This window comes from Neopsephotus bourkii, unplaced genomic scaffold (assembly GCF_033783945.1).
Source record: "Neopsephotus bourkii isolate Nb327-2 ecotype Australia unplaced genomic scaffold, CSIRO-AGI_Nbou_v1 NB_1423, whole genome shotgun sequence".
Classification (NCBI taxonomy): domain Eukaryota; kingdom Metazoa; phylum Chordata; class Aves; order Psittaciformes; family Psittacidae; genus Neopsephotus; species Neopsephotus bourkii.
Genome location: NW_026901900.1, coordinates 1,662,923 through 1,675,566, shown reverse-complemented (window position 1 = coordinate 1,675,566; position 12,644 = coordinate 1,662,923). Strand labels below are relative to the sequence as shown.

The 12,644-nt window shown below is 38.9% G+C and overlaps 1 protein-coding gene across 9 annotated transcripts in view; it reads left to right on the top strand.

The window, feature by feature from the left end:
- CNOT2 (CCR4-NOT transcription complex subunit 2) overlaps nt 1–6,482 on the top strand; it is a 94,212-nt gene extending 87,730 nt beyond the window's left edge. For all 9 annotated transcript variants that reach the window (XM_061368009.1, XM_061368010.1, XM_061368011.1 and 6 more), the window contains one exon: nt 5,342–6,482. In XM_061368009.1, coding sequence (XP_061223993.1) covers nt 5,342–5,428 — 87 coding nt within the window. In that variant the 3' untranslated portion in view covers nt 5,429–6,482. The remainder of the gene's footprint in view (nt 1–5,341) is intronic.
- Nucleotides 6,483–12,644: the final 6,162 nt, after the last annotated feature.

Sequence of the window (12,644 nt, the reverse complement as noted above, 5' to 3'; positions counted from 1 at the left end):
TTCTTCTTTGGAGTCAACTGAATATGTTCCATTTATTTATGAGCAATAAGAGCCTCATGTAGGTTCATATATCAGTGAAATTGAGTCTTTATGGAAATTGAGTCTTTATGGAAAGACATTTCTTTTACTAGGAAGTAGTGCCTATTGTATAAGAGCAGTAACCCTTCAGTGTCTCCTTTTTTTTCTACCTACAGTAGATGTATGAAGTTCCTACTTGCTGCTTAAACATTACTTTTGAAGACAATGTTATCTCTATTTGGAGTCCTGAGTGCTGCACTGAAATTCGGCAGCCAGTACTTGGGTTGCCAGTTAGCACACTACATCCTTCCTCCTAAAGAGTAGAGCTGGCTTCACCTATTAGGCATTCCTGAAAATACTGTGGTGAGAGAGATACATGAGAGAGATGAATCACTACAATTCTCCGGAATGCTTTTGCCCAAGAGCTACACAGTTTTTCTTCTTTTTACTTCGCATCATGTAATTAATTGCTCCAACATTAAGAAGCAGTTGATAACTAGTAAGGAGAGAGACAGTATTTTCTGAAGTTTTTCACCTACAGGAACAAATTAACAGGGAACATGATTTCCCCCTCCCTGATGTCTGTACAAAGAGATAATTTCTTTTAGGCTTGTGTATTTCTTAATGTAAAAATTGGAGCTGGAGCTTTTTTTTTGCCTTTTTTTTTTTTTTTTTTTTCAATTTGTATGTAATTATAGTTTGGTGCAGAATACTGCAGGCAGCTAGAGATGGATTTGGGGAAAAAATGCTATTTTGTTACATGGGAAATGAATCACTTGCTAGAAATCTTTCTGTGACCTTTACATGTTTGATAAATAAATAAGAACTTAGATGTATACCTGGTGTGATCTTGGCTTTGAAAAGGAATGTTGTTACCTCTGATACTAATTTCCAGAGTTGATATTTCCTTGGAGGAAGACTAACATAGACTTACCATAACAAGAATGGCAATATTTCATAACTCCATGTTGCATGAAAGCAAAGCAAAGTTTGGCCAAGTAATTTTATCAAGCAAATGCACAAGTGTTAATGTTTCAGGAAGTTCAAAATATAAGAAGCTGTGAGAAAAAGTCTGCTGATAAATTGCAGTCTCTTACTATAACTGCTTCATTATTACTGAATGCTGAGAATATCAGTTCCTTAGAAGGCTGCAGTAGTAATTTTTGCTAAACAGTTTCATTAGTCCTTTCTTGAAGCAGTCAGACAAGAATTATTTCTGTTAAATTACTGTCTCTTACATGTGTAAATTCAATTGTTTTTCACAGTACTTTGTAAACTGATCTATTCTCATGTATATGCTCAAATGTATGGCAGCACATATTTTAATGTGTTGTGCTTTGCAGACATGATGCATTATGAGCTTACGTATTTATTGTACCTGTTTTAAATTATACTGCATTTCAATAGATACTGAAATACAACTTTCTTACTTCAGGTAATATGACTAAACTTTAAGACTATATTTGTAAAAAACATACACCAGACATGATCTAGAAGATTTCTTGATGCTCTCCTAGATTGGTTTTAACAAAGCCCAGTAGACAGAGTGACTTCAAGAAAACATTAAATAATTAATCTTTTCTGTTAAGCTGTCAGCTCTATTTTTATGTTTGTAATTGATAATAGACTGGTGAAGGAAATGCAGCGTAACAGCTGAGTAATGAGAGTTCCTAAACTGTTAGGAAATAAAATCAGATTAATTCTATGTTGATACATTACATGGTAGTAAATAGTGGACAAAATATGAATGTCAGTAAATGTAAAATTCACCTTAAATGCAAAATAAAATGCAGGAAAATGCTGATTACAGATACATGGTTTTTCATCCTAGGGCATGTGGAAAGTACAGTATGGTTAAAAGACACTTTGTTTTTTCACTGAGGATCAGGCTATATATTTCGTCGCTGTTGAGGAGACATGACAGAGGAAGGGAAGTTGATGTGATTCCAGAAATGCTTTCTACAGTTGCATATTTACTGAAATCCTGATTTAAATTGCCTGAAGTAATCTGTCTGGAATTTCTCCTTTGAAAAGTAATGGGAATTAATGCCGTTTAAGGAACAAGAATATAAAACCCTTTAACTTTGATTTTTATAGTTACAAAACATGGAGTTCTTCATGGCGGAGAAGCATTTATTTGCTTGTAAGGGTTATTGCCTATATTAAATTACACCTTTTCCTTCTAAGATCAATATTCATTTACATACTTTTATAATAGCGAGAATGTTAAACCTCTTATTCTAATAGAAATGTGCCATAGCATTTTAATTTGGCCTGTAATTTAAATCTGGGTCTTTGCATCTATCTTTAAGCCAACATAAATGCTGCTTCTTTTGGTTCCATTTGGAATTTCTGAGCTAGCCATGGGATTTCTACCATCTCCTTTGGTGAACTTTACACATTCCAGAATATTTTGTCCTCAGGACACTTTCTGTTCCTCTAATTTTTTGTTTTGTTTAACTCTAGTAATGCTATGGATCATCTTAAGCAGTTCTGTTCTATCTCTAGTATTCTTGCCTCTTATTATTTCTACATGTGTAGGCTGATGTAACTTTGCCATCAAAATCAGTTTTCAGAGTGACATGAGAAGTGATGGATTTCTTTGCATAGAGCAGTTCATTTAGTGTCACGTGTGCTCTGAGTTTCCACACACATTTAGTATTCACTATTCTTTCTTAATAAAAGGTATTTATTAAAAAAATACTTCCTTGTAGAAAATAAAACAATTTAACAGATGTTTGTCAATGAATAAATGACACTTCCTTGGGGTTTCTTTTTACATTTTATTTTTCTCTATTTATATTAAAAAATACCAGTGGCACTGTTCACATCCTAAACCACAGTGGCCACTGGAATCAAAAGCAAAACAATAAACTATATATGTAATATAAGTATTTTCTATATGTAATAAATAATTGCCTTTTAGTCTTCAAAAATATTTGGTCAATGAGTTCTTTGATTGGTATTGTCAGATGTAACTTGAGGTGTCCTCATACACTACTGGATATTGGATTTGAGCATTGCTGTCACTGGGATGCAAATCAAGATCAGGCTGGTTTAAGCCTTTTTATTTTAAAAATCAATTAAAGTTTGAAGTATGAACTCCCATCTAAAGGAAACTTGGTAGGGAATCCTATTGCTTCTTCTAAATGTGGGGCTTCCAGTTTGTGATGCACAAGAGCTACCCAAGCTCCTAAACATTTCATTCAGACGCACACCTTGTTCACAGCTACTACTGCCAAGAGAGGCACACAATCACCTCAGGTTTGGAAAGCCCTTTTTAGGCTACTGATACTATCTTACAGGTTTAAATAGCTGTTTTCCGTGGATAATTTTTAAGGCATTTCACAGCACATGGAGGTCCAGGTAACTGATTGAAACTGAAGATAGGTTGATAGCAATCTGCAGATCCTTCCATGATTATGTGCAGAATGGAAACTTTGGAGGTCATGAATGGGAGAGGAGTTTGAGTGGTATTTTTTTCTGTTATAAAATGACGTCAGAATTGGTGAAGGTGCACCCAGCTTAAACCAGCATCTCTTCAGTATTGGCACATGTGTATGTGTATCTGCACAGAAAGGGAGCATACACCAACTGGCACACAGTGTTAATTAGGAATGCCAAAAGCACTTGACTTCTGTGTATGACCTAAAGAAGCCCAAACAAGACAGACAAACCCACCACTGATATAAAAGAACACACCCAAAAAACTGCCAACTAACTAAAATACCTCTTGGTTAGAGTAGAGAGTGGGGAACAAGGATAGAAGCAGATGTGCAGCACTTCCTTGCAGATAGCTGTAACCTCACATGGTTTTGTTAGGTCTTTCCAGGTTTAGAGACAATATTCTCTGAGGAATACACATTTACTGAATGCTTAGCATTTCCCCCACTTTGTTTCCTTACCATGCTTAATGCTCTCTTGATGCTAGATGGACTTTGTTTTGCCTTTGTGAAGAATGGTCTGAGAATTGGATTTCCTAGATTATACTTTGGATCTTACATTGACTTTGTCTTTAATTTGTCTTAGCTACCTGCAAAACTGGAATATTTCACTGTTAAATCACTTCAGGGACTTCTTAAATAGTTTATTTACTACTCTTAGTGTGAATCTCTATGTAGAAATAGGTAAGTTTGCTTTGCCATATGATGTTCTGCTGAGGTTCTCCACTGAGCTGGCAAAATAATGTGCATGCCCAAGGTAGCTGTTGTTGAATTACCAAGAAGTACCCTTGAAGGATGATTCTGAAACTCCTGCTTACTCTGTTACTTGAATGAAGATGAAATGGGGATGAGACAGTTAAACTGCTGAAATGATCTGAGAAATACGAGATTCCAGCAAGTCATTGTACATTCTTGCATGAATGAAGAAACAAGCACAAAATGCCAAAGTGCACTCATTAGGGTTGTGTGCATGAATTAAGGTCACGGGGATGGAGGCTGCGCTTTGCACTGTAAAAATTGAGATGCATTTAGGCATTGAGGGTGGTTATGAACCATTTTGTAGTAGCTGCTGTAGTCAGAGTAAGAATTCCTACTTAAATGATTTAAAATTGCACAAACCAGACAACCCCAAACAAAAGTCAGGTGACTGTGCTGGTGAGACAGTAAAGCTGCTTATTTACAAAGTGGTATCTTGTGTGTCATCCAAGTACGTGGGCAAAGGTTTTTTATTCTAGCTGTTCATAAAACACAGAAAATTTCTCATGAAAGATCTTGGCCAAGTGTGATACAGGAGCAGTTTGCTCAGGACGTAGCTCTTTGGGAGAGTGAGAAGCATCGTATCAGAGTATGAAATGTGGCAGAATATTTTGTTAAATTCTAGCTTAAGTAGGTCTCGGTACTTTGTCTGTAGCATTTTACATAGTGTTTCCCAAGGAGAAACCTAGCTAGTTTGACTTACTGCTGGGTGTGATAGTATGCTACAAAATAGTCCCAAACTGCACGTCTTCTCTGTACATCTGATATGTTGACAGACAGAAGCTTTTATTCGTAGTTCAGCTCATGCCATGACCATGTGTTTGTTTTCTCTGTGTACATATACAAAATTGTTTGAGATCTTAACTAGGGTTTTGAGAATAATGTAACATGGAAAAGAAAGGAGAACTTGCATATTGTCAGTAGGATGGCTTAGGTTATTGACTTCTTTCTGCTTAAAGTATTGAATCTGAGACAGCCAAATCATGTGTTTCTACCTTAAGATAAGTTAGGACTTGACCTCTTCTGTGTTTGTGTTTTTCAAGTGTGTCTGGTAGAAAGACCAGGTCTCACCAGCTAAGTGATGGGTTGTTTGATTCGGTTTTGTCTTTTTATTTTAATTGTAGGAGTTCCATCTGGAATATGACAAATTAGAAGAAAGGCCTCATCTGCCATCCACCTTCAACTACAACCCTGCTCAGCAAGCCTTCTAAAGACTTCCCTTTTCTTGGGGTATGGCTGTCTCAGCACAATACTCAACGTAACTGCAGAACTGATGTGGCTCAGGCATCCTGGTTTTAATTCCTTGAGGATCTGGCAATTGGCTCATGCGAAGGGTCACCATTTGAGGTCCTGCCTTACTACTTATGTGCTGCCCAACAACTAAATTTGTAATTGTTTTTCTTTAGTTTGAGCAGGGTCTGAATTTTTGTTTTTGTTTTATTTTTTGCCAGCAGACAAGCTTGGGTCTGTAAAGACAAGCGAGTACACTGACAAAAGTTTACCACTTAGTTTTCCAACCTGTAAAAACGAAAAAAGAAAAAAGACAAAAAATTAGACAACAAAATTTGCATTGTTCATTGTAGCACTATTGGTAATAAAAAATGTTTGTGCATTTTTATGTGAAGATCCTTCTCGTATTTCATTTGGAAAGATGAGCAAGGTTTGCTTCCTTCATTTTACTTCCCCTTCTGTTTTCGAAAGGCAGTTTTCGCCAAGCTTAATGCAAGAATATCTGACTGTTTAGAAGAAAGATATTGCCACAGTCTCTGGTTAGTTTCCAGAGTTGTGTATTACTGAGCTTCATCTTTCCAGAATGAGCAAAACACTGTCCAGTCTTTGTTACGATTTTGTAATAAATGTGTACATTTTTTTTAAATTTTTGGACATCACATGAATAAAGGTATGTATGTACGAATGTGTATATATTATATATATGACATCTATTTTGGAAAATGTTTGCCCTGCTGTACCTCATTTTTAGGAGGTGTGCATGGATGCAATATATGAAAACGGGACATTCTGGAACTGCTGGTCAGGGGACTTCTTTGTCGCCCTGTGCACTAAAGGGCCAGATTTTCAGCAGCCAAGGACATCCATACCCAAGTGAATGTGATGGGACTTAAAGAAGTGAACTGAGACAATTCACTCTGGCTGTTTGAACAGCAGCGTTTCATAGGAAGAGAAAAAAAAAAAAAGATCAATCTTGTATTTTCTGACCACATAAAGGCTTCTTCTCTTTGTAATAAAGTAGAAAAGCTCTCCTCACTGCAGTGTTGACTTTGATTTGAGATTGTGAAATTATTTCTTCAACAATGAAAAGTGGAAAAAAACCCAAAAGTTGAAGTATTAAAACTACGGAGCTGTACAGTGGTTAAGACACTTGAAGAGTCTTTTTGCTGCTGACAAGTAAATTTATGAGAGTTCTGTATTCCTTTCCACAGCCAAAAAGTTTGGTTAACCTTGGTTTCAGATCCTCTATAACAGCAGATAGCAAATCATTTTTAGAAAGGGGGGTGGGAACATCTCAGATGATAAAGGTGTTTCAAGAATTCGTCACAGAAGGAACATTTAGAAGAAACTTAGGTTAGAACTGATCATAGCTTAATTCCAGGTTGGTATTTTCCCACTTAACCCAGAAATACATTTCATTTGATGATCACTGCTACTTGAGCCTCCAGATGGAAACAAACATGAGTATATACTGGTTCTGAAAACTGTAACTATTCTCTAGAGGGGAGGAATTAAAACCTGAGCCATTTGGATAGTTTCCTTGATGTTACTGCCGCGTGCTGCTAGTGGTGCAAACCACTTCAAAATACCTGAAATGACTAAAGCAAATCAAGTTAATTAATTGTGGGAGTCTATTTTTTAGGTTTTGATCTGATTTTCTGCGTAGTGCAAAACCAGCTGATTGGCATGTATTGAATTACACTTGGAAACTGGACCATTAATGGCATTGCTGTGGCTCTGTATCAGCTGTATTGCAATTTTAAATTTTAAACTTTTTTATATCTATTTTAGTGAGAGACATAAAAATGTAAGCCTATTGATTATGGGGTTTTTATTAAAGCCAGCTGCTTTCAGAACTTGAGAGGATGGTTATAATTGAGGTGATGGCTAAAAAAGCTGAAAAAGATGGTGGCTTTTTCTATTTTTTTTTCCTTTTTTTCTTTATTTTTCTCATCCTCCTCCCTTTTTCTCCTCCATTTCTTTTCTCCTTTTCTCTTAAATCAGAGCAGATACACACATTTATTGACTGTTCAAACAAATCTGTACATTTTAAACATGATGATTTTCTAAAAGCGTCTTGCTCACTCCACAATTAATTTTAGACTTCTTACTGCCAAAGGTCCATCGTGATCTTTGCTTTTTTTGTTGTTGTTTTATTTGTAAGGATTCCTAAAATGTTTACATCTTCAAATCAAATGCGATTATTTCTTCCTTTATGGGTTAGGGGTTTTTAGTGTAATTTTTCATCTGCATAGCTGATCTCATGGAAATGAGCAACAGATACGGTAAAGAGAACAAGATAAGATGCCCTTTTTCATGTAACTTACACTACTAAATGCCTATGGTACTTAAAAAAGCTGGAATTTGGAATTTAAGTTCTCCAAAAGGTTACTTGGATGATACAGTTGTATTCAGCTGCATGATACGTCCAAAATGCAAGATGCTTGATTTTAGCAAACTTCTCACCTGTGAGCAAGGAGCTGGGGACTTGCCCCTTCTAAGGGGAAGAACACTCTGGCTCTCCTTTATTGATTAAATACGCATATATGGACACTTTAAAAGATGTGACTTCGTTTCATGTTACACTTTGGGTTGAAGCAGGAGAGAGGTTTAAACAGAAAACCAGGTGTAAAATGGGAAACACTTCTTAGTTGATACCACAGTAATAAAAAAAGAAAAGAAAACCCATACTGCCTTTATTTTCTGAGAAGAAGAAAACCTCAGGCCTTACACACATGACACCTGAATTGACCTGCGGATTCTCAAGCACTGTCAATGAAGGTCTGAGGCTTAGTTTATGTTTTTACATTGCACTAAAGCTATTAATAAGGGGAGAGAGCAAAATGCTGTTTTAAGAATACATTTATTTGAGGTGGGTTCTTTCGCCATAATTACAGCATTGTACGACAACATGCGAGGTAAGTTCTGAGTAGTAACCTCGGTGTTCTTGGAAACAAGTAGAAGTATTTCTGTTTCTGGTCTGATTAACACACTCTCATAGTTATTGCTCCTTACTGTGTATTTGTTTATTGAATGGTTAGTTCTACTTTCTCTGGCAGTCCACTGCGCTGAATTTTCAGGGTTACAGTGGGTTTCACCCACTTGATTATCCCCCAATACTGCAGAAAGCACTTGCAGTTCTTTTAATAGTGTTACTTAAGCCACCCAGCTTGTGGGGAAATCATGACTAGGGGGTCATGGAAGAAGGCAGTAAGGACACTACACCTGGGTGTTTAAAAATGAGCAAATAAAAAACCACCCAGGGCAACCTCCTCTGCCTTAGTACCTGGTGCCACCAGTACTTAAGCATGTGAAAACCTTCATGGGCTTGATTAATCCAATTGAAGACCTAAGCAATCCAGGGAAGCCTGCAGATACTCACATGGATGAAAACTGCGTGTGACTGTGACTCCGTTAAGTGTCGGCTGCATGTGTCAGGATTCATGACTGACCACACCACTCTTTCACGGACGTGCATCTGTACGGCACAAAGAGGTATAATCTTATCACTTAGCTGTTGGCTATGTCTGAAATCCTCTCTATCCTTAAGACAGTATTTTTTGTACTTTTCCGTTTCAATTTTACAGTTTCTATGAAAAATTACTAAGAATGTACCCAAAATAAGAACTGCATTGTAGTGGTGCAAAATCATGTGCAAAATGCTGAGGGGCTCTGTTGGCCCTAAAGAGACCAGAAACTACCTTTGGCACAACCTTGGAAATGGGAGATCTATGGGGCAGTCAGCTCTGTCCTGCATGGCTCGTAGGTGGCCATGTCTATTGAAGAAGGGTGTTCAGTTTCTAAACAATGTAATTTCAAAGATACTTGTCACCTAGTAGGAACATATTTTAGGGTTTGTGTTTTTTTAATTCATTCCCTGTATCTTGTGATTGAAAGTACCTCCATGGCTGGATGTTGACTTGAATCAAAAAGAAAATTTGATTGCTATCTGTCACAGTTACGAAGAGCTTCTAAATGCACAGTTGTCATCCTAAACATGAGGTAGCTAGACAGTTCTTTTGAGTAAAGAGCCTAAATATAACAACTGCTTCTATTAAAACCAGTGTGCTTAGTTTTCAATTGCTATTCCTTTCATTGTGGTTCTTCAAACTTCGCCACTGCTTAAAAATGATGCTCGAGAAGTTGAATTCTGGTGAAGCATGCAGATTGGGCTAAGCAGCTAGTCTGAGCTGACAGACTAAATGCTTAGCAGGATTTTCCTATGGTATGAGAAATAAAATGGTGTAGCTGTTTTCATTTCTCTTCTCTCTGCTCTCATTTCCACAAATGTGAAAGCTTCTAGTAAGTTTAAAAGACCAGAGGAAATGCAGCTGCATGGCTTGTTTTGGAATTGCAGTTTGCATTACTTTGGTAGGTTTACCTCTTAAAACGAGTTTACTGTTGAGTTGAACTTTATTTTCTTTAATGTAATGTTAAGGCACATCAAACATAGTTTTTAATATTACTGATTCATCCCACTCTAGAATTAGCAGCACTAACTGAGATTGTATACTATTTTCCTAGACTTGCTTTATTGTTTGCATTTCATATTCCTTTGGTCTTAATATGCCTATACTGCATGTGGGGATACATCACAGTTTTCCTGCTGAAACTGACAAAATACTTTTCTGCGAAACCACTTTTTCGAGCTCCCTCTGGCTTAACAAGCAATCCAGTGAAGTGATTTTCACCACGGCACCATCCTGCATCACCTGTGAAACAGTCCTATTGAGGAGTGAAGAAAGGGGAAGGGAAGACAGGCATCCAGAGCTGGTTGGCCTGCTGCAGGCATGGATGTCATTCTGTGGAAACTTCTCAGCTTCCCCTACAGTTCTCCCTTTTGGACAAAAGGGCAAGTTTGGTAGTTCCTCTGCCCCTAGGTGTGTTTCTACCAGCCAGCTCTATCTCCCTTTGAAGACCAGTCTGCTTTCTGATGGGCATCACAGTGTTTTAAAAAAGCATTTTGTTATATATATGTATTTGCTATTCAAAAAGGCACTCTCATGGAAGACAGGGAGAGGCAGCTCCACAATGAACATCATGAGGACAACTGCTAGACTTCTGCGAGGAAACGGGGATGTGTGAGCCCATTCATGTCAGGGGTAACAGACACCACCGAGGGGCTGTCCAGCCTCGAGGTACACGACAAAGGCGGAGGCATGCTTGCCATGGGCGGTACAAGCTGCCTTCAGGTGGGTGATCAACAACAGGCCACAGGTTAGCCTGCCCCTTGGTCATGGGTCAAGAAAGGGCACGTAAAAGCAGGTAGCAACCTGCTACCCTGCTGCTGGAAAGTTCATCTGGGCATTTAACATCTACCCTGTATGCTCCTGATGCAGCCCATAGTCGTGGAGCCTGTGTCCTGACTCCTGCCCTCAACAGGTGATAGCAGCGCTAAAATCTTCACAACAGGCCCCGAGTACCCAGCTTTGCTCTCTGACAAATCAAGCATCAATGATCATTTTTCTCTTTGAACTGATTCAAACAGCCTTTGAGCCATGAAGTTCAGTGCAGAACTTCAAAACCGATGAGATTACCCAGTGAACGTTAAAATCCATCCCCAGTCAAAATACAGTCTCAGCATCTCCTCTGACTACGGATGATGTAGGGGTTGGACGCACGCAGGAGGACTATCTCTCAAGGTTACTGTTTCACCCAGTGATCTGTTGTGTTAATTTTTGACTGACAGCACTTTATGTACAGGGGACAGCAAGGAATTAAACCGAGTACTGAACACCAGCTGTTCAGAAGGCAAGAAAAAGGAGAAGTCAGCCCATCTAGACAGGGAAAGCAGGGCTGGAGCTTTCCTTCAGGTGTCAGGCAACAAATCTACCTGATTAAAAATTCATTGTTTATAATATGAAATCTCTACACAGCGAGCCCCAGCGTCAGAGACTGTCATCGCCCCAGCGCTGGCAGCCAAAGCCTGACTGATGGAATGGATACACAGAGCCAATGACTAACCAAGACGAGTTCAGTTTTTAATATAAAAACCTATGGCAGGTTTAAGTACAAATAAAAACACTTATTGCTGGCATACCTTTTGTGAAAGCCATTGGTGTTAGGAAAGGCTGCTACAGAGTAGCTAGCCCGAGGGCAGCGCCATAGCACACTGGTGCAACCAAGGACAATGTTTGCATCCATTTATATTCACGTCACAGTGTGGATCCTTAATAGCCTTCCTGCCAGGCGTTGCTCAATAGTCCATTTGGAGAACCTATGGATCAACTTTATTTTTAAAAGTTTGACGTCTCACTCTGCAGTGGGAAAGCAATGGGAAAAGGTGGCCAGAGGAATGTGCCGTTTCCCATGCTTCTTTTAGTGTTCTTTCTGTACCCTCTTGTTTGCTGTATCATCTAGCTCAGCTATAGGCTCCAACACTGCCACATTTTATTCTACTTAATTGCCTATGCTAAAGACTACAGAATAAAAATATTACTATTGCTTATGGTGCTCTGGCACTGAGGAGCTTGTTCTGTTGTTTTGCCACCACAGTGTGAAATGCTGAGTAATAACCAGAGCATTTGCAAAATTCCTATATAAAACATTGTGACAGCTCTCATCTTGCTTGCTCACTTATCTTCAAACAGCCATGAAAGAGCCTGGGTTTGTCCCTGCTATGTGGATGCTGCATCTGGGGCTGGACAGAGTAGGGCACTTGTCCTTCATCCCTAAAGTTGGACAAACTCCTGTTATTTCCCTTCTTGGTTAATAAGGTGAAAAAAGCAGCTTCTTCTTTCACTTCTAGATCTTTAATTTCGGGTCTGACTCTATATGCATAGAGACCTCTGCAGATTTTGGCATATGGGGCTGCTGAGTAGGGTTTCACATGGGCTCTTCAGGACTTAACCAAGTCGGCAGTGAGAACTGGGAATGACAGACTGTTTTCATGGCCTGTTTCAAGCTGTGATTTTATTCAACTGGATTTACATGCCAGGATGCTACAACCACCCTGTGTGGGGATGTTGGCTTCTGGGGGGGGGAGGGAAGGGGGGGAGCCAAAATGCACCTTAGGGTGTGTTTCGGCACCCCCCTCACCCGTCCTCCCCCCCCTCTAGGTATTGCCCACCCCTCTCTAGATATTGCACCCTACACAGCAACCAGTATTAATCCGGACCACAGCAAATCTTCATGCCAGTTTAATCCCATTGCAATCTGTCCCTTCCACTCCCGGAGGGTCCTGAATTAGGTCAAGCG